This window comes from Rhinolophus ferrumequinum, chromosome 26, assembly GCF_004115265.2.
Source record: "Rhinolophus ferrumequinum isolate MPI-CBG mRhiFer1 chromosome 26, mRhiFer1_v1.p, whole genome shotgun sequence".
Classification (NCBI taxonomy): Eukaryota; Metazoa; Chordata; class Mammalia; order Chiroptera; family Rhinolophidae; genus Rhinolophus; species Rhinolophus ferrumequinum.
In genome coordinates, this window is record NC_046309.1 from 10,374,161 (window position 1) to 10,398,875 (window position 24,715).

Below are 24,715 nucleotides of genomic sequence, written 5' to 3' on the forward strand. Positions count from 1 at the left end.
CTGGCAACTCATCTAAAGTAGCCTCTCAGCATTTCTCTAACGCTGGTCTTTCTACGATTGCACTTTTCATAATCTGCGATATCTTGCTCACTTATTCCTTGTTTACTGTTGTTTTCTTCCATATGAACATAAGCTTCATGAGAGGAAGGCCTTGTCTCTTTTTTACTGCCCTGTCCTCAGAGCCCAGAACACAGCGGCACACAGAGTATAAATATCGAACAGATGAGAGAATTCAGGTTATTTACAATTATTACACTAATTACAAACAGTGCTACAACAGATATTATTGTTAAGTTTTAGTTTACAACGTTACTTTTTTTTTTTTTTAGGGTGAACTTTCTCAAGTGGGATTATTGGGTCAAAGGACGCGCAAGTCACCTTTCAGACAGATTGCACTCATTTGTAGTCCTGCCATGGTCACAGAGTGTGCTGGCCTTTTGCACCTTCCACTTGGGGCTTTAGGAGAGAAGAAAGCGAACTTTAAAATAACCTCTCCTTTCTATACTTCCACATTCTAAATAAATATCCAAGATCCTATTAGGTTTTGCAGATAAGGACCCTAAGGCCCTGGGGTTAAAGAACTTCCCCAAGGTCACACAGGGTAAATGGCAGAGCTAGGGTCCTGTGTCAGGCAGTTTGGCTTTGACTCCGCTCTGCCCTTAAGATGTGCTTTTTTTCTCTGTATGCTTCTCAGTGATCCTTGGGCACAGGGACATTTGACAACTACTGCTCCACTGCCGACCAGAAGACACAGCCAAGCCCAGCTGCAGTGGAGAGCAGCGTGAGAGGTGGGCAGGTTAGGGGCAGGAAGCGGGAGGCACCAACTGGGGCTGGGACTCCCCCGGCCTCCAGAGCTTGTCTGACGGGGGAGGGAGGCAACATCTGCATTGGTGCTTTCTCTCCCAGATTCCAGTTCCGATTTTCCTGCTCCGCTGTGCACATCCTGACTTCCCGGTGAGTCTGAACTCTTGAGTGGCTGTGCCCTGTCGGAATGGGTGGGTATGGACAAGCTCTGCTTCTCAAGAAACCCCAGCGGTCCCTTCCCGATAGCGTCTAGTTATAGGCCACCCGCTCCCTCAGAGGTCCTGGCCTCCATTGTCCCATGTTCAAAATCCTGCATCTTCTTAGCTGATGGTTCCCCATCGGCCTCCCTCCTGCTCTTCTCTGCTGCCTTCCAGGCTTACATTACATTTTTCACCCTGTGTTCTCAGAAGCAATGGTTCTAATGTGATCATGCACAAGAATCTCCCGAGGGACTTATTAAAAAGGCAGATGTCAGACAACCTGGGAAAGTGGAGCACGGACAGAGTTACTGTGGCATTTTAGGCACGACCATGGTATCGTATAGTATATGGTTGAGTCTTGAACAACATGGGTTTGAACTAGGCAGTCCACTCATCCACAGGTGTTTTTCAATAAGTATGTACAGTCCTGTAAATGTAGTTTCTCTTCCCTACGATTTCCTTAATGTTTTCTTTTCTCTGTCTTACTTTATTGTAAGACTATAGTATATAGTATGTAAACATACAAAATATGTGTTAATGGATTGTGGGTCGTTGGTAAGGCTTCCAGTCAACAGTAGGCTGGTAGTGGTTACGTTTTGGGGGAGTCAGAAGTTACATGCAGATTTTCAACTGTGGGGTGGGGCGTGGAGAAGGGGCTAAGGGTGAGCACCCCCAACCCCCATGTTGTTCAAGGGTCAACTGTGTGTGTGTGTGTGTGTGTGTGTGTGTGTGTGTAAGAATCCTTGTAGAGGTAAATACTGAAATATTTTGCAAGACATAATATGATATATAGAATCTGCTTCAAAATAATCCAGGGCAGGTAGAAGTGTATAGGTCATACGAAATTCAATTGTTGATGCTAAGTGGTCTATACGTGGGTGTTCATTATACTGTTCCCTGTACTTTTGCAGAGGCTTTAATTTTTCCACAATAAAAAGTAACAACAACAACAAAAAAAAACAACCAAAAAATACCAACTGAAAAACAGAAAGCACCCCTTATTCTGGGGTATGCTTTTTTTTTTTTACAGGCACCCCAGGTGGGCACATGGGGGGACCTAGCCCCCCAAGTGCTCTGCAAAGCTGGTTAATGTGAATTCAGGTGGCTTCCGTAGAGTAATCCCTGGGCCAAGAGCAACACATCTAATTGGCTCGCTCTGTGCTCTTGACCCGTCCACCAAGTCAATGGGAAAGACAGTAAGATTAGGGTAAACCTCACATCTGGCCCTGTCTCTTTTTACCTGGGTCACACAGAAGCTGAGTTTTAGCCATTGGGTATTTATAAAGGTCTGTCTGTTTATTCTCCTTTGAAAGGAAAGTGTTGTTGAAAATCATTGTTGTTAGGCTGGTGTGTGTGATTTGTTTTTTTTTCTTTTCCTAAACTATTTTTCAATGTTATTTCATTTTTACCATGAAAAGAAGGAGTGTGTTGGTGTTGGAAGGCTGTCTCAGGGCACCTCTTCCTGAACCCTCTGCTCCCTGGGAGGTAAGTTACTTTCCTTAGAGAAGACAGTCATTGCTTCTGGGTGGGGCCCCAATGTCTTGGCCCAGGGCACAGGTGAGGTGGAGGGAGGAAGAGAGGGAGGAGGGGATTTGAGCAGGCTGGCGGGCAGGTTTGTCCTTACCCAGGCTGGTGTTGATACAACAAGAGCTGCCTCAGGGCTCTGCAGGCTCCAGAGAAGGAGAAGCAGCCAGGAAAGGGCTCCGGGGTCAGGGCTCGGCACTGCAGGGAGGACGCCTGCTGAATCCCCAGTCAGGCTGCTCCCACTGGGCTGCCACTTGGGTCCCGCGACTACAGCCAAAGGGTCCGGTGAAGGAAGTCACTGGAGAGCTGCAGCTCCCGGCCAGCTCCAGTCCCCAGTCCAGGACCTGCTCGGAAGAAGCTGGGGTAGGAAGGTGTACTTTTTGGTCTGTGCCAAGCTAATGTCTTCTGTCTCCTTCTATGAAAACATTACCTTATTTATCAGAAAGGGCAGTATGGAAAGTTGATTCATTTCGGTATCAAAGGCAAAAATAGGAGCCCAGACATTCTGGAAAGAGGAAAGATGGTTAGCTCCTAGTCAATAAATCAGGAATCATTTTTTGAGCACTTGCTTTGTGGTTGAGCTAGACTGGGGATAGAGCGAAAAACATGCAAAGTTCTAACCTCATGGATTTTTCTGGCTAGTGAGCAATGCAGACATTAAACAAGTAATTGGAGATAATTTATGTTCTGGGAGCAGATAGGAGGGGGCTTAGTTCACTGGGGTGTTGGCTGTGGTCAGGAAAGGCTTATGGAGGAAGAGGTTCCTTATACTGAGACCTGAGAAATGACAGGATTACGTGGAGTACAGGGGATGGTGGGGTGAAGAAGGTGTTACGGTTCTAAATCTAGGGGAAAGCGTGGACAAGGGCTCTGAGGCAGATAGGGGCTCTAGGAGAAATTCTGTGTGTCTGCAGAGTAGCGTGAGGAGAGATGAAGCTGGAGGAAACACAGACTAGATTAAGCAGCCTTTTGTTGGCAAAGTCAAGGGATTTAGACTTTTTCCTGTGGGAAAATGAAACAATGGAAGGATTAGGACAGGAGGGATAAACCCAGTGTCTGCAAATAGTAGATACTGTATACATTATAAAATGACTCAAGGAAAATGTGCCCACTGTAGAAGTGAGATAGTTCTTCCAGAAGGTTGGACTTTGGAGAAAACAATTTGGGTTGGCAGCAGTTGGGCAGTCATAGAGGGTCTTTGAAGGAAATAGATTCTAGATGAATATTCTTTTTCCATATAGAGGATATACAGATTTATTTCTTTCCTACTGACTGCACAGTGTTCTGTTGTATCAGATTAATCATTCCCCTATTGATGGATATCTAGGTTAAGTCCATTTATTATAATTATTATATACAATGTTATCTGAAACATCCTTGTGGAAATCTTGAGTCTTGAGTATGAATAATATAAAATTTGATAGATACTGACAAATTGTTGTCTGAAAAAGCGGTACCAATTTACACTTCAACTCCTAAGTATATGAAAATGCCTGTTCCCTTATACCCTCCACAATGTGAGTCTTTAGTCATATTTTTGAATCTTTTGCCAATCTGATAGGTGGTGAAAACTGCTGTCTTATTTTTGTTTATGTTTTTAAAATCAGGGGTGATTCCTGCTGGATTTTTTTTTTCCTACTGGGTTTTAATTTAGCTCAACAAAAAAAATAATTTTCATCCTAAGGTTTTCTCACATTTACTACCTCAAATATCTTTGTCTTCTGCAGACCAAGTCTGGGTCAAGATGGCGTCTGTGTTTCGCAGTGAGGAGATGTGTTTGTCACAGCTATTTCTCCAAGTAGAAGCTGCATATTGCTGTGTCTCTGAGCTTGGAGAGCTTGGATTGGTTCAATTCAAAGATGTAAGTACTACATTCTTTGGAGGCCAGAGGAAGGCGGAGTGGGTGTTGGCAACTCTTTCACACCACTTCTTGGTGGTGAACAAAGTGCAGGAAGAAGAGCCCTGAGCTGGACTAGATGGAATTCCATGATTCCAGTCCTCTGACTAGGAGTGGTGATAGCACTGGGCAAGTGACTTGCAAACATGGTCTCCCTTCTTCCACATGTGTCTTCTCTGCAGGAATGTTTTGAAGCTCTAACACAATCACTACATGTTAGATGTGTTGTATTCTATTTCTTTTGTAGCAACTTCAAAGCATTGGCTATATCCAATGTGTCCATGGATTACCAAATCTTGTTCTGAGAACAGAAACCAATTCTTAATTAGCCTGTCTGAAGACAAAGTATCCTTGAGTCCACAGTCTCCCTAGAGTGACATCCTAGGACTACTGTCTTGAGTGTGATGTTGGGATATCATATCCTTATCAAGCTGTTTTGAATCCATTTTGGAAAATTGGATTTTGGAAAGTTGGACTCTTTACTCTTCGTTACTTCCTCACCTAGGTCAAGGTCAAAACTAAGCTCCTGCATTCTTGTTCTTTGCGTCCCTAGTTCTTAGCACAGGACCTGATGTGAGTATTTCCTCAGTAATGTTTATAGGGCTGAGATGAACGTCACCAGCACAAGAATGCTGAATTTTTGTTGCTGACCATGATGCATCACGTGGATCTGTGCAGTTTTCAAGGTCCCGTCATATTCGTGCCTCCACTGAGGACTTTAAGGCTCGTTTGGGTAGAAAATGCAGCTAAAAGTAAGGAAAGCTTAGCTATGAGAGGACTTTGTTTCTCTTAGAAGGGTAAGAAGGCCAGAGCTCAGGCATTTGGGGGATTGAGTATAAGCACATCGAGGTGTGTTTTGCCTGTAGCACACTGGTCTTGAACATGCAAAGATCTGTTTCTAAGATAATTTGAGTGACATTCTCCAGCATTGAATATATATATACACACACACATATATATATGTATATATATATATATATATATATGTGTATATATATATATATATATATATATATATATGGCCAGCCCAGTGGTTCAGATGGTTGGAGCTCCATGCCCCTAACTCTGAAGGCTGCCGGTTCGATTCCCACGTGGGCAAGTGGGCTCTCAACCATAACATTGCCGGTTCAGCTCCTTGAGTCCCACAAGGGATGGTGGGCTCTGCCCCCTGCAACTAAGATTGAACACAGCACCTTGAGCTGAGCTGCTGCTGAGCTCCCGGATGGCTCAGTTGGCTGGAGCGCGATCTCTCAAGCACAAGGTTGCCAGTTCGACTCCCGCAAGGGATGGTGGGCTGCGCCCCCTGCAACTAGCAATGGCAACTGGACCTGGAGCTGAGCTGAGCCCTCCACAACTAAGATTGAAAGGACAACAACTTGAAGCTGAACGAAGCTGAATGGCACCCTCCACAACTAAGATTGAAAGGACAACAACTTGACTTGGAGAAAGGTCCTGGAAGTGCACACTGTTCCCCAATGAAGTCCTGTTCCCCTTCCCAATAAAATCTTAAATATAGATATAGATATAGATATAGATATAGATATAGATATAAATATATAGGTATATATAGATATATCTATCTATATATATATGGTCAAATAACCAGAGGGAATGTGATGGCAGCTGTTGCTACTAATGTGTGCTTTGTGGTTCTGCCCCTTCTAGTTAAATGTGAATGTGAACAGCTTCCAAAGGAAATTCGTGAATGAAGTCAGAAGGTGTGAGTCGATGGAGAGGATCCTCCGTAAGCCAATTTTCTGCCTACTGTCTAACTGAACTGGCGGGAGGTAAATGGTGTGTAGGTCTTGCTGAACAAACACGTTCTTCTTTGTAATACTTTGCAAGGTGATCCTGGATACAGGGTGGGGGAGGTTAGAGATGGGAGCCACATGCTGTGGCAGGTGCCTGGGGCAATTCAGGCAGCTTAGCTGGCCGAAAGTCACCTGTCCTGCCTGGCCCCATTTCTTAGGTATGAGAATATACAATCACCTTGGGCTCTCCGCTGCGGTTTCCTCCCTCAGGTTTTCTGGAAGATGAGATAAAAAATGAGATTGAGGTTCAATTGCCGGACAAGTCCCCATCAACCCCTCTCCCACGGGAAATGATTACCCTGGAGGTAGGTTCTTCCCTACTTTGCTAAGGACAGTCACAAAACCTGTCTCCTGGGGAGCTCTGAGAGCCATTCATGGATCCATTACCTGGTTCCTGAAGGTGTGGTGGTGGATTTGTATGGTTGTCCACTTATCAGTTACACCCCCAGGAAAATTCCATTGTGCAATTTTTAGAGTCTCTCTTCCTGATCCAGGAAAGAGCCCCTTTTCTCTCCTAGTGCAGCCCTAGGGACGCTCACCCCACTTAGAGAAATGGTTTTCTTATTGGGCATAAGATTCTCACAGGCAAAGAAATCTTAGCAATATGGTGCCACTGGACAGGAGTTATGTTGGCACAATGGGACCCTCTCTCCCTCTCTTCCATCACCATGCTGTAAATTACATCCCCAGGATTTATGTATCGTATAACTAGAAGTTTGTACCTTTTGACCACCTTCACTCATTTCGCCCACTCCCCTTATGCTCCACCTCTGTCAACCACCAATCTGTTTTCTGTATCTATGAGTTTGGTTGGTTTATTTATTTATTTATTTTTATTTATTGGGGTGACAATTGGTTTATTTTAGATTTCACATGTAAGTGAAATCATATAGTATTTGTCTTTCTCTGCCTGACTTATCTCACTTAGCGCAATGTCCTCAGGGTCCATCCATGTTGTTGCAAATGGCAGGATTTCCTTCAGTTTTAAGGCTGTTAATATTTGTGTGTGTGTGTGTGTGTGTGTGTGTGTGTGTGTGTGTGTGTGTATTTCTCCATTCATCTGTTGATGTTTCCATGTCCTGGCTATTGTAAATAATTCTGCAGTGAACATGGGGATGCAGATATTTTCTTTGAGAGTGATTTCATTTCTTTTGGCTAAACACTGAGAAGTAGAATTCCTGGATCCAATGGGATGTTTCCTGATTATCTGTCTGGTGGAAAACAGCTGATGCATCGAGTCAACTCTGGCTTTTGAGATCAACTCTGCTAAGATCAACTGTCAGAAGATAGCAGTTTTCTTTCGCCAAGGACGTTATGGCTGGTGGGGTCCTCCCTCTTTCTTTCTCCTCTCTATCTACTTTCTTTTATGAAAGGCACCTTAGAAATAAAACATGGCGGTGCGGTGCCCTCTAGGAGTTTCTAGAGCAGATGGTGGAAAGAGGAGGGAGGGGTGGCAGTGAGAGAGGATGTGACAAGATGGCAGAGCCAGATCGTGGAGGCCCTGTAGATTGTATCTTGATAAAAATGGAGATTTTAATCCTTGGAGGAGGAAGGGCGGAGGGCAGGAAGGTGGGAGTTTCACTGAGCTTATTAGCCTTATCTCTGGCTGGGTTTGTCTTTATTTTCTTTTAACATAACTTAAGATTCTTAAAATTTCTGTAGCCATCAGTAGTATACATCTAGATACTCTCACAGAGATACGAGACTGGCAACTCCCCTAGAAAAGATTTTGGATCTTGCCATATACGAATCTGGATATTTTGGGAGAAAGCTTTTAACGAAACAGCTATGACTAGGATCTCAATAAAATCATCTCTAGTTTCTCTTATCACTAGTCTTCTAATTCCGGGCCTGTCAAGTAGAGCTTCCCTGCCACCATATCCCCTTCACCTTTATCACCTAGACCTGTTCTTGGGACCTGTGAGATGTCATTCTGGCTTATGCTTTCACCCTCATCTTATTCCTGAGTTTTGGCAGACGTTTGCTAGGTTTTCCAGCTTTCTTCCTAACCAGAATCTGGTCTATTCTGCCTCCTGCCACCAGCCTAATTATTGTCACGGTATTGCTTTATTTTGCCACTTCCCTGCTCAAGAATGTAGTGTGGTATTATTTCCCTGCTCACCTATGTTAGGTCCCACCTGGCTGTCAAAGTCTGCTGTCTCCAGCTCTGTCCTACTTTTCAAGTCTTCCACTCTCCTTGGGCTGGACTGTTGATTGTTCTGTTTGCCTCGGGTTCATTTCTCAGCTCCATGCTATGGTTCATGCTGGACCTCCTGCCCAGAGCCTAAAGTGCATCTCCTGTGTACACCCCACTTTTCTCAAATCTTAACCACACCCCCAGACTCAGTTTAATCCCCACATCGTCTGTAAAGCCTTCTCCGACTTTGCCAAGACCCATGAATTGTAAGTTTCTCAGAACTCCTCTTCGGCTTCTGATCATTTTCATAGTTTATCCTCTAATTTAGTGGTTATTAAGCTTCTTGATCTCAGATACCTTTATACTCTTAAACATTATTGAGAATAAAGAGCTTTATTTATGTGGATTGTAGTTATTGATATTTACAGCATTAGAAACTAAAACTAAAAAAATACAAAATATTTATTGGTTTCTTTAAAAATAATAGTATCTCATTCCATGTTAACACTTTAAAAATTAAAACTAACTGTTTTCCAAGCGTCACCCTTTAGTGAGAATAGAGGCACGGCTTGATAGAAGACAGGCTTCTCACATCTATTCTGCTTTGAATCTGTTGCGGTCCATTGTTCTTACCAAAGTACAGAAAGAAAATTCAGCTTTGCAGAGACATATAGTAGGAAAAAAGAGGAGTATTTTAATAGCCATTTCAAATCACTGGATATTCTTCTTTGGTATTACATTGAAACTTGACAAGCACAGAAACTTTCTTGCTTTTGTTAAACAGGCAACAAGTGTTTTTGTTTCCAAATTGAGTTGGTTATGTTTCAGATGGTACCTTAAAAAATCAGTTCATCCGAATGAACAATGTGTTTAAGTATGGATTTATTTATAATGGTATTTATCACATACTGAATTGACATAGTAGAATTTGTAGGAAAATATGTATAAGGTATAAAGGATAATGACAGAAAAGTCCAAGTGCTACCATCTTGTATAAGATGAAAGGTGGCTACAGTGGTGCTCTTAAAGCCCTCAGTGTGCCCTGCCTCACCCCTTCCCTCCTGACCTACCTTCCTTTCCCTTCCCCGCTTGGAGATAATTACTACCCTGAATCTTGTAGTTTTCTTTTCCTTGTTTCTTCATGGTTTTATCACGTTTAGTCTTCTAAATAGCTCATGGTTTAGCTTTGCACACTTAAAATTTTTATAAAAATGAAGTCATTCTTTTGTAACTTGCTATTTTCTTTCATCGTTTTATTTTTTAAGACACCATATTGTTTCATGTTCCTGAAAGTAATTCATTTCCAGTGCTGGGTAGTGTTCCTTTTATTGAATGTACCATACTTTTTCCATTCTATTGCTGATGGACATTTGGATAAATGAGAAATGAGACTTCATATTTTTAAATTATTTGCTAAATCTCAATAAGTGCATTCACAAATTGTGTCCAGTATAGAGTTGATCTCATCTATTGGATTTTGAATTTCAATAGCTATATTTCATATTGACAAGATTTCTAAATAGTTCTCTTTTTATGTCTACTTTCATTTTATAATATATTTGTTTAATAATTTCTTATCTTTCCTTTTAGTGGAAATAATGCCTTCATTCCTTAAAATCTTTAAACTCCTTTCCAGAATATTCTATAAAAATAATTTCACCCACTGCGGTTTTGTGTTCTGATTATTGATTTTCTTGGTAATTTTTCTTATCATTAGGTTTCTTTGTGAGCCTTATTCTCTTTGCTTATTTTGGAAAGCAGATTGCTTTCTTTCTTGTTTTTGTCTTCTTGCCTACCCTTCTGTTTTCTTTTTTCACTTGATTATTCCTGGCTCTCCAGACTGGCACCCCCGAACTGATGGTTGTTTGGGGGTGGGGGTGACACAAGGTTTCTTTTTTTAATATTTTATTTATATTACAATGTGTTTAGGGCAGATGGAATTTTCAACATGTAAATTCAGTCTAGATTCCCTTTTTAGTGTTTTAAATGGGGGAGAGACATGCAATTTGCTGAAATGCTTTGACCTCTTCATGAAGCTGCCTTTTTCATTCCCCCAGTCTGATTTTTAATTATCCCAATTTGATGATGAAACTCAAGAGTGTGTGGATGTGGCTCAGGCTGAGAGTTCTGCAATCATGTTGCGTTTATGGCTGACGAAGCCAGTCAACTTGAAACTCCATTACGATGCACCGAACACTTCTTTGATATTTGGGTATCTGTTATGGTTAATATGTTATAGCACTTTCTGCCTGGTTTATCTTCTTTCTCTCTTCTCTGTAGACCGTTCTAGAAAAACTAGAAGGAGAGTTACAGGAAGCCAACCAGAACCAGCAGGCATTGAAGAAAAGCTTCCTAGAACTCACTGAACTCAAATATCTCCTGAAGAAAACCCAGGACTTCTTTGAGGTCGTTATTTGGGGACTAGTTAGTAAAGGGCCCTTCCCCCTAGAGCCTCACATTTTTGTTTTGAAATTGGGCTGGGTTGGAATATGAACAAAATACTCTGTTTCTACCCCATGGCTAGGCCATTGGTGAGTGGGAGAGTATTCTGGGTGGAATAACTATCGTGCTGGTAGAATTGATTGCAAACATCATGATGCTCATTGAAAAGTATGTGCTTCAAATGGCCCAGACAGACATGGAAGTCAGAACAAATCAGAGCAGTGAGTTTGAGCAAATTTGGGCTTTTGGTAGGAGGAGATTGGGAAAATTTTTTGATCTGGCAAGGAGCACTTGACTTTCAGAATTCTTTTAACTGTTTGTGGAAAATTAAAGCTTCATTAAAAGCAGAAAAAAATCTTGAAGTGTGGGGTGCTTTTAAGGTAGTTCAAATACATTTAAATGAAAATAGTGATCGTTTGACTTTCAGACGGAAACGAATTTACCTGATGATTTCTTTACTGAAGACACTTCTGGTCTCCTGGAATTAAGAGCTATGCCTGCATACATGACTGGAAAGCTGGGGTTAGTGTAATTGTGCTCTGAAAGTTATGTGTAGATGGGTCCCTAATCCGTAGCTGGCATATGATAGATTTCCCTGAGTGTTTGAGTGAATGAATAAACAAATAGCCATTGGAATTGGAACTATGTCTCATGAATATAAGGCCTCCACACAGTAATAAACCCAAGTGTAACTTGACTAGGTTGTTGGAGTTGCAGGTAGTGTTTCCTTCTTGAGCCTGAAGGGGGCAATGTTTGTATTGTCCCCACCAGGGAAAGATGTCAGGATAATCGTTTAGACGGGTTTTCTCAGCAGTCCCCTGGCTTTGGACAAGGATTATGGGATATATGGGTTTTTGTTGTTTTTTTTTTTTCAACTTTGAAATATTGATTTGATAATAAAATAGATTTGGAGTTTGAAGTTTGAAGTGTAATGAGAAATGGGATAGTTATGCAATCAAGTTAGTGCCAAGCAGTGGCAACACAATGCGATTATACTCGTCAAAATATGTGGTGATTCAAAATGGTGGGATTTTATTCAGTGTCCAAGTAAAATTGATGAATTGGTCAAGTGGTGAGTTTTGGAATTCTAGTTTTTTATTTTTATTAAATAGACATTTGAGGGCCTGCTATTTGACGCACTAGGCATTGAATTTGAAGTGCAAAGAAAATATTTATTGACAATATTTAATCAAAAGGTGATACAGGCTCAATGTACATTGAAAATAATAGGCCAATAAAAGTAACTCCCTTAAGGTTAGTATGTAAAGTTTGGGTCAGAAATTACCTCGATACCTGGATGATGATAAAAGCAGAGTAGTTTAGAAATCCATGTATATATTTCACCCTTAGTGCATTATTTGTAAAAATGCACAGAGACCATTGAGCATTTTGAACATTTGCTCCCTTTAGCTGCAATGCTATAATGAAAGGTCTATCATATTTTTAATTGCAAACAATTGAATATGTAGTACTGGGATGGTTAAGGAAACCTCAGCATGCCAAAGAAAACAGGAGGTCACAAGCGACTTGGGGCAAGTTGGGGCTGCGATGCAAAGTGGCCTTGGGACTCCTGCCAGGGAGACCTGTGTCGTCACCTGCTGCTCAAAGGGAAGTGGCTCTTCATCTCATGGCAGCTCATCTTCACGTCTTACAGGGCCTTCTCCACACACCGCACTCCCTGAGCCTCAGTAATGTCTCCTCTTCTGACTGTTCACACCAGGTTCACGGCTGGTGTGATAAACAGGGAGAGAATGGCTTCCTTTGAGAGGCTGCTTTGGCGAGTTTGCCGAGGAAACATCTACTTAAAGTTCAGTGAGATGGACACAGTTCTGGAGGACCCCGTCACGGTGGGTATCTCAGGCTACAGAAAGCTTTCTCTTAGATGTCCTGCAGCCCTCACCAGAGGGTTTTGTTCTCTCAAACACCGAGTCTTCAGTTCTATGAAGCTAATCTCTATGTCCTCTCTTTCTCCTTTCTTTTTATCCTTTTTAAAAATACCTTTGAAAGGTCAAATCAAGGACTCATTCTTATCAACACCTCATTCCTTCAAGAAACTTAGCTATACTGGTTTCTAGCAACTCACCTGTACTCGTGCCACACTAGGCAGCTGCTATGTCTTAATCACAAAGAACTAAGAACTGATTTAGGTCAGTACGCCTCAAGCTTCAGTGTGTCCATGAGCGTAGGACACGTTAAAAATGCAAGTTCTGATTTAGTGGGTCTGCACTGGGCCCAGAAGAAGTGTCTTCTGCGTTTTAACAAGCTTGCTGATACTGTCGTCAACAAGCCACAGAACGAACAAGGATTTTGAGGGCGCTCTTCACTGAGTGTCACACATTTATTGCTGTTAATTGCGTAAGGTTTTGCTTCGTCTCTATCCGTCCAGTGGTATTTAAATCCACTTATACTTTAATTCCAAGCGAGGCTTGTTCTTAAAAGTCATAATCTTTTCCAGAGGAGAGGCTAGGAAAATTAATTTTAAGTTTTACTTCACAGAAAACAACTTCATAGTCAAATAAAATTTAACATAAGACGAAAGCTTATTAGGAAAACAACCCACAAACCCTCACTGCTTTAATGTCTTTAGTTTTCTTTCGTGCTGTTTTTCTCTAGTCCATAGCCATAGGCAGGTGTAATTTAATACGGTTGCAGTAATAACATAGAAATCATTCTTCCGCGATCCCTTCACTTTAGATAATACAAATTTCCTGGTATATTACTATGTGTCCTTTATAAATGTTATCTTAGAATTTGACATTGAATCATCACTTTTCATAATCATGTTTTGACATATAGTAGTCATGGTGATGGAGTATTTGTATAGTAATCATCTGGAAAAAGATGACTTTAGCCTGTTGGCATTGGAGGTCCACCAAGTACATGACGTAAGATCAGAATGGATTCATGGTGTTTGTGGATCAAGAGGCAAAAGAACCTAAGAGATTCAAAAAAGGTCAGGGGCTCACTTCCTGGATGAAGGAATCTTGGGAAATAATATAAAGCAAGTCGCTCCCCAAATCCTAAAACACCCCTCCCTTGCTCCAATGAGATCCAACCAGAGATGATTCATTTTGATATTTTTCAGTCGATGCTTAAAATTTCCACTGAGTTGATGTGACATTAACTGTCTGTTCTGGACACTTTATTTCCAGTTTTCCCCCAGAATATAGACACTATGCTGGGCCTCGTCATGCCTGTGGATATGTATTTTCTTTTGAATTAGTTTCATGATAAGAATTTAAGGAAATAGGACACTTGATGGGACCTGACAAATGGCTTTTCAGTTGGGTTGTACCTATTCCCGTGCCAGGAGGGGTATGTGATGAGTAGTTGGTTGGATTAATTGTAACTTTTCCCACAGTGAGTTTTGTAATTTTACCTTTACTGCTCTCCACCCCAAACTACATGAGAGCAAAGCAGGACATTTCTTTGCTTAGAGCAAAACTTGAACATTTTCATATATTTCATCTATGAACTATATATCCTCCTTTTCCTGTGAATTGTCAAGCGTGGACTTTAAGGATGAATTTTAATCAGTGTGCTTATGGATGTACAGTGAGTTAACTGTGTGAGTCAAATGTTTGTTAAATAGCAAACACCCACTTATCCCTGAAATGCAAATGTGTGGGAGTTAACACTGGCGAAAAGGTCAGCTCTTTTCATTTTAAGCCCTGCAATATCCTGGTCCCCTTCTTCTAGATGTATTCTTATTTATTAATACAACCCTTCAGTGTAGGGCTTAGAGCTGAATACATGGCCCACTGTGATTCAACTTGAGAAGCCAACAGTAGAGTTGTCCCTTTAAGGCTGCGTTGGTTTCCCTGATGGCCCCGGACAGCCTGCCTCAGTGGCTCTGTGCTCAACCATAATTGATTATGAACTTGCATCAACTGGGACAAGTTGAAGTTTCCCAATTTTGAATTTATAACTTTTTTAAAACCTAAAAACAGAACTTTACATTTCTATTATATTCTAACTAGAAAGAAATATTAATGTTTTCACTTGTTCTAATTTTCCAGAAAGAAGAAATTAAAAAGAATATGTTTATCATATTTTATCAAGGAGAGCAGCTCAGACAGAAAATCAAGAAGATCTGTGAGGGGTAAGAGAGACTGGTGAAAGAATCCAGCTCTTTCATCAGTGGTTTGGGTCAGAATTAGGTAAAGAGGTGTGCAAAGCAAAATGCACGATTGGGGCTTTTATGAGGTCCGTTGAGGGATTGAGAATAACTTTCCCACATTTGACAAGATAGTGTCAAAAGTGCAACTGACTTTTAATAGATGTAGGGCTAGGAACAGAAAGGACTGGGACAAGCAGAATCCGAAGGTGACTAAAGTAGCCATTTTAACTATTTCAGTTTCTTCCTGCTCACAGGCAAACCATATGCTAAGTTGTCTGTGACGTTACAAAATCGTCTTGTCTCCAGCCCCTTAGAAGCAGAAATTGCTCAGTAAAGAAGGGCATGAATACATTAATAAGGTATAGGGTGGAGGGAAGCAGGGACAAGTTAAGCCTGCAGTCTTATTTACATAACAGCTCACAGGCTTTATGGTTTGAATGAAGCTCATTCATATAATAAACCACAGCTTTAATTCAAATTACGTTGGGAACCCTTAAGATGGGGGTTCCTTTTCTGATGGCTGACGAGAGAGTTATTCTAGGAAAAGATGACCGCCTTGCCAAAGCCGGCAAATGGCAGCTTAGCAGAAGAGGACGTGCAGGACGCTTTAACCACGTATGTCCCTTCGGAATTCATTGCACACAGGTTTCGAGCCACCATATACCCCTGCCCAGAGCCTGCGGGGGAGCGAAGAGAAATGCTGGATGGTGTCAACATGAGGCTGGAAGATTTAGCCACTGTGAGTAAGGAGTTCAGGCGCATGGTCTGAGCGGGGCTGCAGCTGGGGCTACCTCTGCCATCGTCATCTAAGTCCTGTCCCCCTGGGGCCCTTGCTGGGAAGCTGGCTGGGGTGCTTGCTATGCTCTCCTAGCTCTTGCTGAGGAAGAGTTCATAATTAGGAAACTACTCAGCAGGCTCGAGGTGATGGTTCTGCATGTCAGTAATGCTTTGCCCGGTATTAGAATTGACTGCTGCCCTAGGCCACCCAGTGTTATGAAAGGAGCCCTTTATTACCAGCCCGGCCTCCTCTACGATACAGCTAACTAGCCAATTATGTCGACCAACCAGTCTGACCGATTCTTTTGCTGCTGATTGCCCGGTTATTTGAGCCCACCAATTCTGTAGAAACAGTCTAGTTTCGCATGTGAACACACCCCAAATTCAGATCCTCTTGTAAAGTCTGTTGTCGCCCGGTGGGGCACTTAACACGTCTATGATTAGAACACCTTTCTTCAGTCAGCTTTGGAAGTAATCACTGAAAGCAGCAGGACCTACATCAAATTCTATAGTCTACATCAGCACTGTCCAGGAGAACTTTCCGTGGTGGTGGAACTGTTACGTGACCTCTGAGGCCAGTGCGGTAGCGTGGAGCCATGTGTGCCCACTGAGCACTTCCAAACCATCTTTTTTATTTTTATTGAATTTTAATTAAATTGTAGTAACCCCTGTGGCTGGTGGATGGGTCAGCACAGTTCTAGAACCTCAAGGAGTGTCTTTAGTAATTAGGTGTGTGTGTGTGTATGTTTTAAAACTCTTAAGGCTGACAGATATCTTTACCTTCCCAGAAAAATGTGTGTTTGATTTCTTTAATCCCGTCTGTTCCCTCTTTGTCATTTGTCAAGGAGACTGTATTTCCCTGAAGCAATTTCCCTTGAGGCCCTTTTCCCCAGTACTTCATGAAGATAATGGAAAAGAAGTTTATGCTAAACTTACGCTTATGTTTCGTATGACTTGGGTAGCCATGTGCCAGGTTACTACTGAAAAGTGTTACTCTCTTGTTATCACGAGAACAAAAATGAGCACCATTAAATCAATTCTTTGTGTGGGGTGCCGAGGTCATGCGGGCAGAGCCCTTCTGAATGGGATTAGTGCCCTTATTAAAGAAGCCCCAGAGAGCTTGCTTGCCCCTTCCTCCACCTACGGATAGAATGTGAAGTCTGCAATCCAGAAGAAGGCCCTCGCCTGACCATGCTGGCACCCTGATGCCTTCCCACCTCCAGAACTGTGAGAAGTAAATTTCTGTTGTTTATAAGCTGCCCAGCCTGCGGTATTTTATTATAGCAGCCCAAACGGACTAGAGCAGAGCATCTTCCTAGCCTCTGTTGGCAATGCTTGGTGTTCCTTGATTTGTAGATACGTCATTCCAGTCTCTGCCTCCATCACACAGGGTGTTGTGCTCCGGGTGTCTCAATGTCCAAATTTCTTATATAAGGACACCAGTCATCCTGGAGTAGGCCCTCCAACATGAGCTCAACTTGGTTACACCTGGAAAGCCCCTATTTCCAAATAAGATCACCTTAACAGTGGATTAGGACTTTAGTGTATCTTTTGGGGAGACACACACGGTTCCACACATAGCAACAGAACTGGAAGGAATTTAGCAGAAAAGGAAGATACGATCTTTGCCTAAGGGTGTTCACCCCCAGTGGGGGCGATAAACTACTCCTGAGAGTTAAAGCCCAGGTGAGAGCTGCAGGCCAGAGGCGGGGAGCCCAGCGCCCAGGAAGCCCCTGTGGCTGACGAACCCCCCATTTGTGCCGCATTGCCAGACATGTCCTCGAGTGTTCCTCGTTTTTCTGTGTGTTGCTTTCTGCCCAGGTCATCACCCAGACAGAGTCTCACCGTCAGGGTCTCCTGCAGGAAGCCGCTGCCAGCTGGCACTCCTGGGTCGTCAAAGTGCAGAAGATGAAAGCCATTTACCACACCCTAAACCTGTGCAACATTGATGTCACCCAGCAGTGCATCATCGCCGAGATCTGGTTCCCGGTGGCAGACACCGGGCGCATCAAGAGGGCGTTAGAGCAAGGCATGGTGAGTGGCAGGTGGGGCAGGGCAGGGGGACGATGAGTCACATCCACCTCGGCCGCCCCCTGAAGTCGCGTGAACTTCCCAGGTGATTTGCTGCCAGGATTGTCTCCTTCCTCTTTGTTTCTTCCGTTCTTAACCCAGTGCGAGGGCCCATTTCAAAAACTCCTTTTCTCCGCTGTGTTTGACAATTATTCGCCGTTTCTTTCATCTTCAGCGAGTGTCTATTGAGCGCTGATGTTCCAGTCACCCTGCTAGTGATGACGGTAGATACCACCGTCTGCCTCGTAAAGGGCACAGTCTCCCTGGAAAGAACCAGCAGCTGGAAGGAGTAGATGGCTCCCTGGGTGCCAGCATCCGTGCTGAGCCGTTGTGTACCAGATTTCCTTCTCACAGCTCTCTTCGTTCATCTCTCCAGATGTCCACCCTGGACCAGGAACTGACCTAGGGCTATGCTGGCAGAACAAGGCCCTGCTCTGATAGGCTTTCTAGAAAGGGAGACAGACAGCAAACATGTCCATCACTAGTGTGATTTCAGGCAGTGATAAGTGGTGGGCAGTAAGTAAAGCAGGGGTGGTGAGGGGTGGGGTGGGGGGTGGGGGTTTGTTCCGATCCCCTGTTCACCCTATTGGTGAAGATGGGATCATCTGCCCTAAATAGTGCAAGATGGCCAAACATACGGCACCTGATTCTGGATAGCAGTTTGAAATTGGCAGCAGTTTACTAGGCACATATGCTCATAGCCCAGGAGAGGAGGACACTACATGACACACAGGGCCACATGGAGGTTGCAGTCGGGATCTGGACTTGGGAGTAGAATGAACCAGCAGGAATTATGGGAGGCAGGCTTCGTAGTGACAGGGTGAGATGACCCGTGGTTTCCATGGAAGGATGTGATTAGCTTGAATAATTTTCAGGCTGGCAGGGAGTTGAAACCCATTTGGTTGAAGACTAGGCAGTGTGCACCTGGTGTGGCTGATGGGAACACTAGCTGGTTGGGGATCCTTGCCTGCTAAGTAGGTGGCATATGTGGTGAGCCAGAGGAACTCATGGCTTAGCCTTTGGGGCCCTGTGAGACTCGAAGATGTCAAGGTAGCACTTGAACTTTTAGGTCTTATAATACTGTTATGGGGCTGTTGCTGGAGAGGGGTCCCCTCTGAATAGGTGGCATTGGAGCAGACCTCTCTAAATGTCATGGGAATATTGGGGTGGGTGGGAGAAAGAGACTGAAGGGTCTGAAGGTAAAGGCCTTGAGGTGGGCTTGGGACTAGGAGATAGGAGCTAACTTTGTACCTTTGTACAGATGAGGAAACTGAGGCACACAGAACTAACTTGACTATGGTCCTGTAGCCAGGAAGCAGGATGCAAATGTCCCCACAACATGGTCCAATAACCACCCAAATGGGGGCACTTACATGTCTATAGTGTTTCACCCAGATTGGGAAGAGCAGGGTGCTATCTGGAGGAAGTGATGGATGAGCTGAACCGTGAAAGGGTGGTCAGAAGACAGGTGGGGAGGAGTGTGGGGTGCAGGCCCCCCTGAGGCCAGTGGCTGGGGAGAGAGGGCAGTAAGTTTAAGGAACAGGAAGAAGGTCAGGAACAGGCTGCTGGGCAGATCCTGAAGGACTGTCTAGCGGTGTAAGGGGTCTGGTTTTATTCCCATGCTAGGTGACGTGATCCCATTTGCATTTTATTATAGAAACCCTTCCCTGCAGTGTGGAACACGAAGCATTGTCCTAATGCCAGGATTTAACTGATCGGTGTCATCCTGTAATCCTGAAGGGGTCAAGGCTGCTTAGGGCTATTTCTTCAGTCTCTTCAACCCCTGAAATATCAAAAGTATTTCCCCAGATAGGAGTAGAAAACCTTATGCTGGTAGGAGATAAGGAGACAAGTGCAGGGGAATAGCTGTCATTATCACCAATAAGCAAAAAATTCCCTGTGCCAGGCATTACTTCAACTGCTGGAGGGCATGTTACAAAAAAAAAAAAAAAAAGGAAGCTATAGTCCTCGCTCTCAAGGGGGTCATATATGTGAAAAGATATATGACAATAGAATAAGGACCTCCTCTACTTGAGGTTGAACCTTGGGGAAGTTGCTTAACGTCTCTATGCCTTAGTTTCCTCATCTGGAAAGTGGGACTGTAATACTTACCTCGTGGCCCTGGTGGGAGGATGGGTGAACACTCATTCCACCGGTGCTGAGTCCCACTGAGTGTGCAGGTGGTGAGTGCTGTTGGAGTTCGAAGCGACCAGAAGTTTCCTGGGGTGGTGAGCTTGGAGAGTGGTTAAAACTTGGGTAAGTGAAGAAGGGAGATAGTGTGGAGTTGGCTGATTTCCATGGGAAAGGAGTGAGGGTGAAGGTGTGAACGGATGATGAAGTCAATATTGTAAAGAAGTCCCAATTAGAAGATTAATGAGTTCTGGTTTCATTCTTTAGTTAATAGAAGTCTGAGGATGTGGGGGTAGGAGGGTAACATGAATAAAGGAGTGCTTTTATTGTTGTTGTTTTGCTTTATCAAAAGGATTACGTGGTCAGGAATGTAAGATAAATGGAAGGGAAAGAGGCTGGAGGAAGATGGTGAAGCTCGAGGCTTGGCCATGTGGCTATGCACATGGGAAGGAGAAGAATTTGAAAGGGACAGCTAGCCAGAGGTGGAGGTTGGTTGATTGAATCAGGAGAAGGGGTAAGTCTGCTGATTCCAGAGTTTCGGGAACTCGGAGAATGGAGACTGCTAAAGGAGCCTGGCTTTGGGGCAGGTTGGTGAGTTCAGTTCCAGGCTCCTAGATTATGTGGGGTTGCAGAGCCGTGAGAGTTGGAAAGCTGTGGCAAGCAAGTAAAAAAGAATTGAAATGTGGGAGAGGGTTAGGGCCATTCAGAAGGTAGCGATGAAATTAGGGAAGCGGATGAACTCTTGAGGGAGTAAGTGGAGAGAAAGGAAGAGTAAAGGCCTAGAACTGAGGTAGAACATGCATTTCAGAAGGAGTGTGGAAATTGCCAGAGAATCAGGAGGAACTCTTCTCTCTGAATAGCTCTCTTATAGCTTAGGTAAGTGTTAGGAAGGTATTACCTTTTACAGAAGACAGCATGAGTCTCAGGTCAAGAAATTGACTCATGTTCACCCAGTAAGTGATGGCAGGGGTCGGACTGTGTCCACGGGCCGATACCCCACCCAAGGCTCTCTTCCTTATTTTTGTCATGTGCTTTTTGCAGGAACTCAGCGGCTCCTCCATGGCCCCTATCTTGACAGCAGTGCAATCGACAACAGCTCCTCCCACATTTAACAGGACCAATAAATTCACCGCTGGCTTCCAGAATATTGTAGACGCCTATGGCGTAGGCTGTTACCGAGAGATGAACCCAGGTAAAGGATCTGATATGTTGTTCAGCTGAGCAGATTTACCCCTGTGGTGGCCTAGGAGGTGGATTGCTTGAAACTGTGACTTTGCTAAAATCCTGTTTGGTTCCCTAACGCCCTACATTATCTTCTGTAAAAGGTGAAGTGACAGATGTGTTCCTTGTCAAGATTTCACCTGTTCTCCCTGACACTACAGCCTTCTTGGGCAGCCCACTTCAGTTCTTGTTTCCTTCAATTCAGTGAGGGTCCTCTCTCGGCATTTTCCCAGTCCCGTGGTTACGTAGGAGAGATGGGAGCCCACAGAACACGGAGTCGGAAAACTGGAATCTGAGCGACATAAACTGTGATGTTGGTAGCCTGCTTTGTAAAATAACGGGGTAGACCAGACGCCCTTTAGCCAAGCAGTTCATGGCGCTGTTTTTCTCTAGCCTGAGTCTCAGAGTAACTAGTGACCCCTAATGCAGGGGCCTCTTAAGTTCAGGGTCCTGTGAATAACTGCTGGAGGTATGTTGGACATGTGAATGGTGGAGAAACAGACCAAAGATGGTGGTGGAAAGAGTAGAGAAAGCACTTAGAAAACTGATTTTAAATCCCGTTAAACTTTGTGATCTTGGGCAAGTTCCTCACCTGCTCCAAAGCTCAGTTAGCTCATCTGCAAAGTGGGGAATAATAATGTTTACTCCTTGATGAGCTAACGTATGTGGGGGCTGAGCAAGTGTCAGGGGTGGGGGTGCTGAGAGGAGACAGAAGAAGAAAGACACAAGGGAGCCAGCACGTAGATCAAGGAGCGTGATAGCGAAATCTTTTTTTTCCCCTTCCGCCTTCTCCCCACCCTCACTCCAGTTCAAGCGGTTGTTTCTCAGTCTAGTTGTGTAGGACACAGCTCCCTGGCCTATGTGGGAATCGAACCAGTGACCTCGGCATTAGGAGCATGGTGTTCCAACCACCTGAGCCACCGGGCTGAACCTCGAGAAATCTCTAATGGGGGGGCCCAAAGGATTGCTGGGAAATCTCAGGCTGTTGTGGGTCTCACCTCTACAGCTCCCTATACTATTATCACTTTCCCTTTCCTGTTTGCTGTGATGTTTGGAGACTGTGGTCATGGAACTGTGATGCTCCTAGCAGCCCTTTGGATGGTCCTAAATGAGAGACGCTTGCTGGCCCAGAAGACGGACAATGAGGTGGGTGTCCATCACATACCTCTCCTCCTTTCCTTGAAGTTGTAAGTAGAATATTAAATGTGTGTGTTGTTTTCACTATAGAAATAACATGTTTTTATTAAAAGTTAAGGGAAAGACAAAGTGAAAAAGGGCCAACATTCAATATAAAAACTCGTGGCCGAAGGGAAATCCTTGGGATGGTTTGGTGCATTTAGCATTTTCATTTTTGTCCACTGCTTGACAAGGCACTGATCTTTCCTTTTTTTCTAACATTGATTTTCCCCCCCTTTGATTATAAAAGCAATACGGGTTCATCGTAAAAACTGGGAAAATACAACAATCTGTTTAGAAAAAAAAAATCACAATTAATATTTTTGTGTTATCGTTCCAGTTTTTTCCTCTGTGCATATATACAAGTATATAATCTTCAAAAACTGGGATCAAATAGTGCATGTGTATTTATAGCCCTTTTTAAATCACTTACTATATGTCACAATACTTTTTCATGGCAGAGCCTTTTTCCCACCAGCACATAATCAGTGTTTTTGTGAAACACTGAGAAATCCTAAAAACTACGTCTTCACTTTGACTGCATTGTTGCAGAGTTAATCAGTTAGCGAGACTTTATGTCCACTGTTAGTACATTTTACAAAGTGGAAACACACCTTTAGCTATGTTCTGAATTTTAGGAATATCTGCAATCCTTTTTTACAGGTTGACTTTAACTAGAGCTAGTTCTGTGATGTCAAAGTGAGTTAATCATAAGCAAGGTTAGTGGAAAAATCAACCTATGACCAGTCAAGTTTTCCATGACCAGCATTTTTATAGATGTAATTTCCTGTAATAAATATCTGAAGTCTCCAAGTTACACTTCAGCAGTTCTGAGAGTGATTGCTACACGTCATCCAGTATTAGGGGAAGGCACTTTCTCGTCTTAGTGGATGTCCTTAGGAATTCAGGTTTATATTGAAGACCCAAAATGAGTGTAGGCTTGGACTTGCTGTAAAATTTAGCAGCCATCTGAGCCCCGCTCAATGCCTGCCTCTTGGAAGTACTTGAGACAAGAGCCTCCCCCTTTCAGGGCAGGCCTCAGTTTCTGCTTTTGTTACTTTTTCTAACCAAGGCTGAATGAAAGCATATGAGACTTACATGTTTCATTTCCACAATAACAACTACCATTCTCGGACTTTTCTGACTCACCTGTAGAAGCTCAGGGAACTCATGTTGTGTGTGCTCTTGCTACTTGGATCACCGTGCCGTCTGCCCTGTCACGTGACCCCTCCGTACGGGGCCTGGGGCCTGGCTGTGGCGATTCTAGTGGTGCTGGTTCAGAGCTGCTGACAGTCATGCTCTCTGTTTCTCGGAGGCCAGATCTGGAACACCTTCTTCAACGGGCGCTACCTCATTCTCCTAATGGGCATCTTCTCCATTTACACGGGGATGATTTACAACGACTGCTTCTCTAAGGCTTTCAACATCTTTGGCTCTTCTTGGAGTGTCCAGCCCATGTTCAGAAATGGCACATGGAAGTAAGTTTACAGACAGAGATGGGTCACTCACTGGCCCTCCGAGGTGGCCTCAGTGACAGTTTTCATGGCTGGGCGAGTCTATATGCATGGCTCTGCTCCTACACATTCAACATACAATTCCATTTTATCAACGGGTGTGAGATGGTGTGCTGCTTCCTCAGGAGCCGTGCTGGTAACTGTAATGCATGGAAATAGTTTTTAAAACTTCAGCTCAAGTCAATCTATATCCTGGAGTACACACCGTGTGCCAGGCACTGTTATGAAAACAAAAGTACAGCAGGTATAAACCAAGCATCCGCATAACAGCAGGCTTCCCGGAGAAGAGGTGGCATTTAAAACATACCTTGCTCTGGCAGGGAACTGGGGAGAGAGAATAAAATTGTGCATCCATGCACTTAGGACAGAGGCTTTGCTTTACGAAGTGCTGATGCAGGAGTGGAACTCTATGAATGATTCGTTTCCAGTAGTCAAGGCCCCGGCCTCTCCAGAAGGGCATTTTCAGTAAGTGATCAAAGCAAAGGAAGAAATAGTTACTTTTGCCATGCTGGTTCCCTGTGTTTGCCTTGTAGGTGATGGAGTGAGGTGGGAAGAGGTAGGGTAGTGAGGGTAGGTGGGGTGCTTGGTGAGGAGATGTGCTGACTGCAGAAACGTGAGGTCTGGAAGTTCTCCACATCCCCACAAATCATACTTCCCGCAGACACCCCACAATTATTTGATGCAGTTAATCAGATGAATCATCATCAGAAGAGAAACGCAGCCCTTCAGGAATGGGGACTTCCGTGGGGAGGGAGAAAGATTTTCATGTTGGAGAGGTAGGTTAGCTCGATGAATTGGGGGAGCACAGACGGGCAGGGGAGGACAGGAGACGACAAAGGAAACAAGTGGAAATCATGACCACCTTGTGATCTTTGGGGTTCTGGGCTGCCTG

General features: G+C 43.7%; 1 protein-coding gene across 7 annotated transcripts in view; it reads left to right on the forward strand.

Annotated features, from left to right (window-relative positions):
• The window catches only part of ATP6V0A4 (ATPase H+ transporting V0 subunit a4), a 60,530-nt gene that overhangs the window by 15,772 nt on the left and 20,043 nt on the right, over window positions 1-24,715 (forward strand). For 2 of the 7 annotated variants that reach the window (XM_033098811.1, XM_033098816.1), the window contains 15 exons: window positions 695-788; window positions 907-954; window positions 2,423-2,489; window positions 4,256-4,389; window positions 6,091-6,169; window positions 6,447-6,541; window positions 10,654-10,779; window positions 11,243-11,337; window positions 12,536-12,662; window positions 14,835-14,917; window positions 15,581-15,674; window positions 17,534-17,746; window positions 20,954-21,104; window positions 22,140-22,279; window positions 23,630-23,787. In XM_033098811.1, the coding sequence (XP_032954702.1) occupies window positions 4,273-4,389; window positions 6,091-6,169; window positions 6,447-6,541; window positions 10,654-10,779; window positions 11,243-11,337; window positions 12,536-12,662; window positions 14,835-14,917; window positions 15,581-15,674; window positions 17,534-17,746; window positions 20,954-21,104; window positions 22,140-22,279; window positions 23,630-23,787 (1,478 nt within the window). In that variant the 5' untranslated portion in view covers window positions 695-788; window positions 907-954; window positions 2,423-2,489; window positions 4,256-4,272. Of the gene's footprint in view, window positions 1-329; window positions 417-694; window positions 789-906; window positions 955-1,211; window positions 1,420-2,422; window positions 2,490-2,632; window positions 2,892-4,255; window positions 4,390-6,090; window positions 6,170-6,446; window positions 6,542-10,653; window positions 10,780-11,242; window positions 11,338-12,535; window positions 12,663-14,834; window positions 14,918-15,580; window positions 15,675-17,533; window positions 17,747-20,953; window positions 21,105-22,139; window positions 22,280-23,629; window positions 23,788-24,715 lie in introns of those variants that run through there. The other 5 variants (XM_033098815.1, XM_033098812.1, XM_033098817.1 and 2 more) reach the window with 5 other exon arrangements.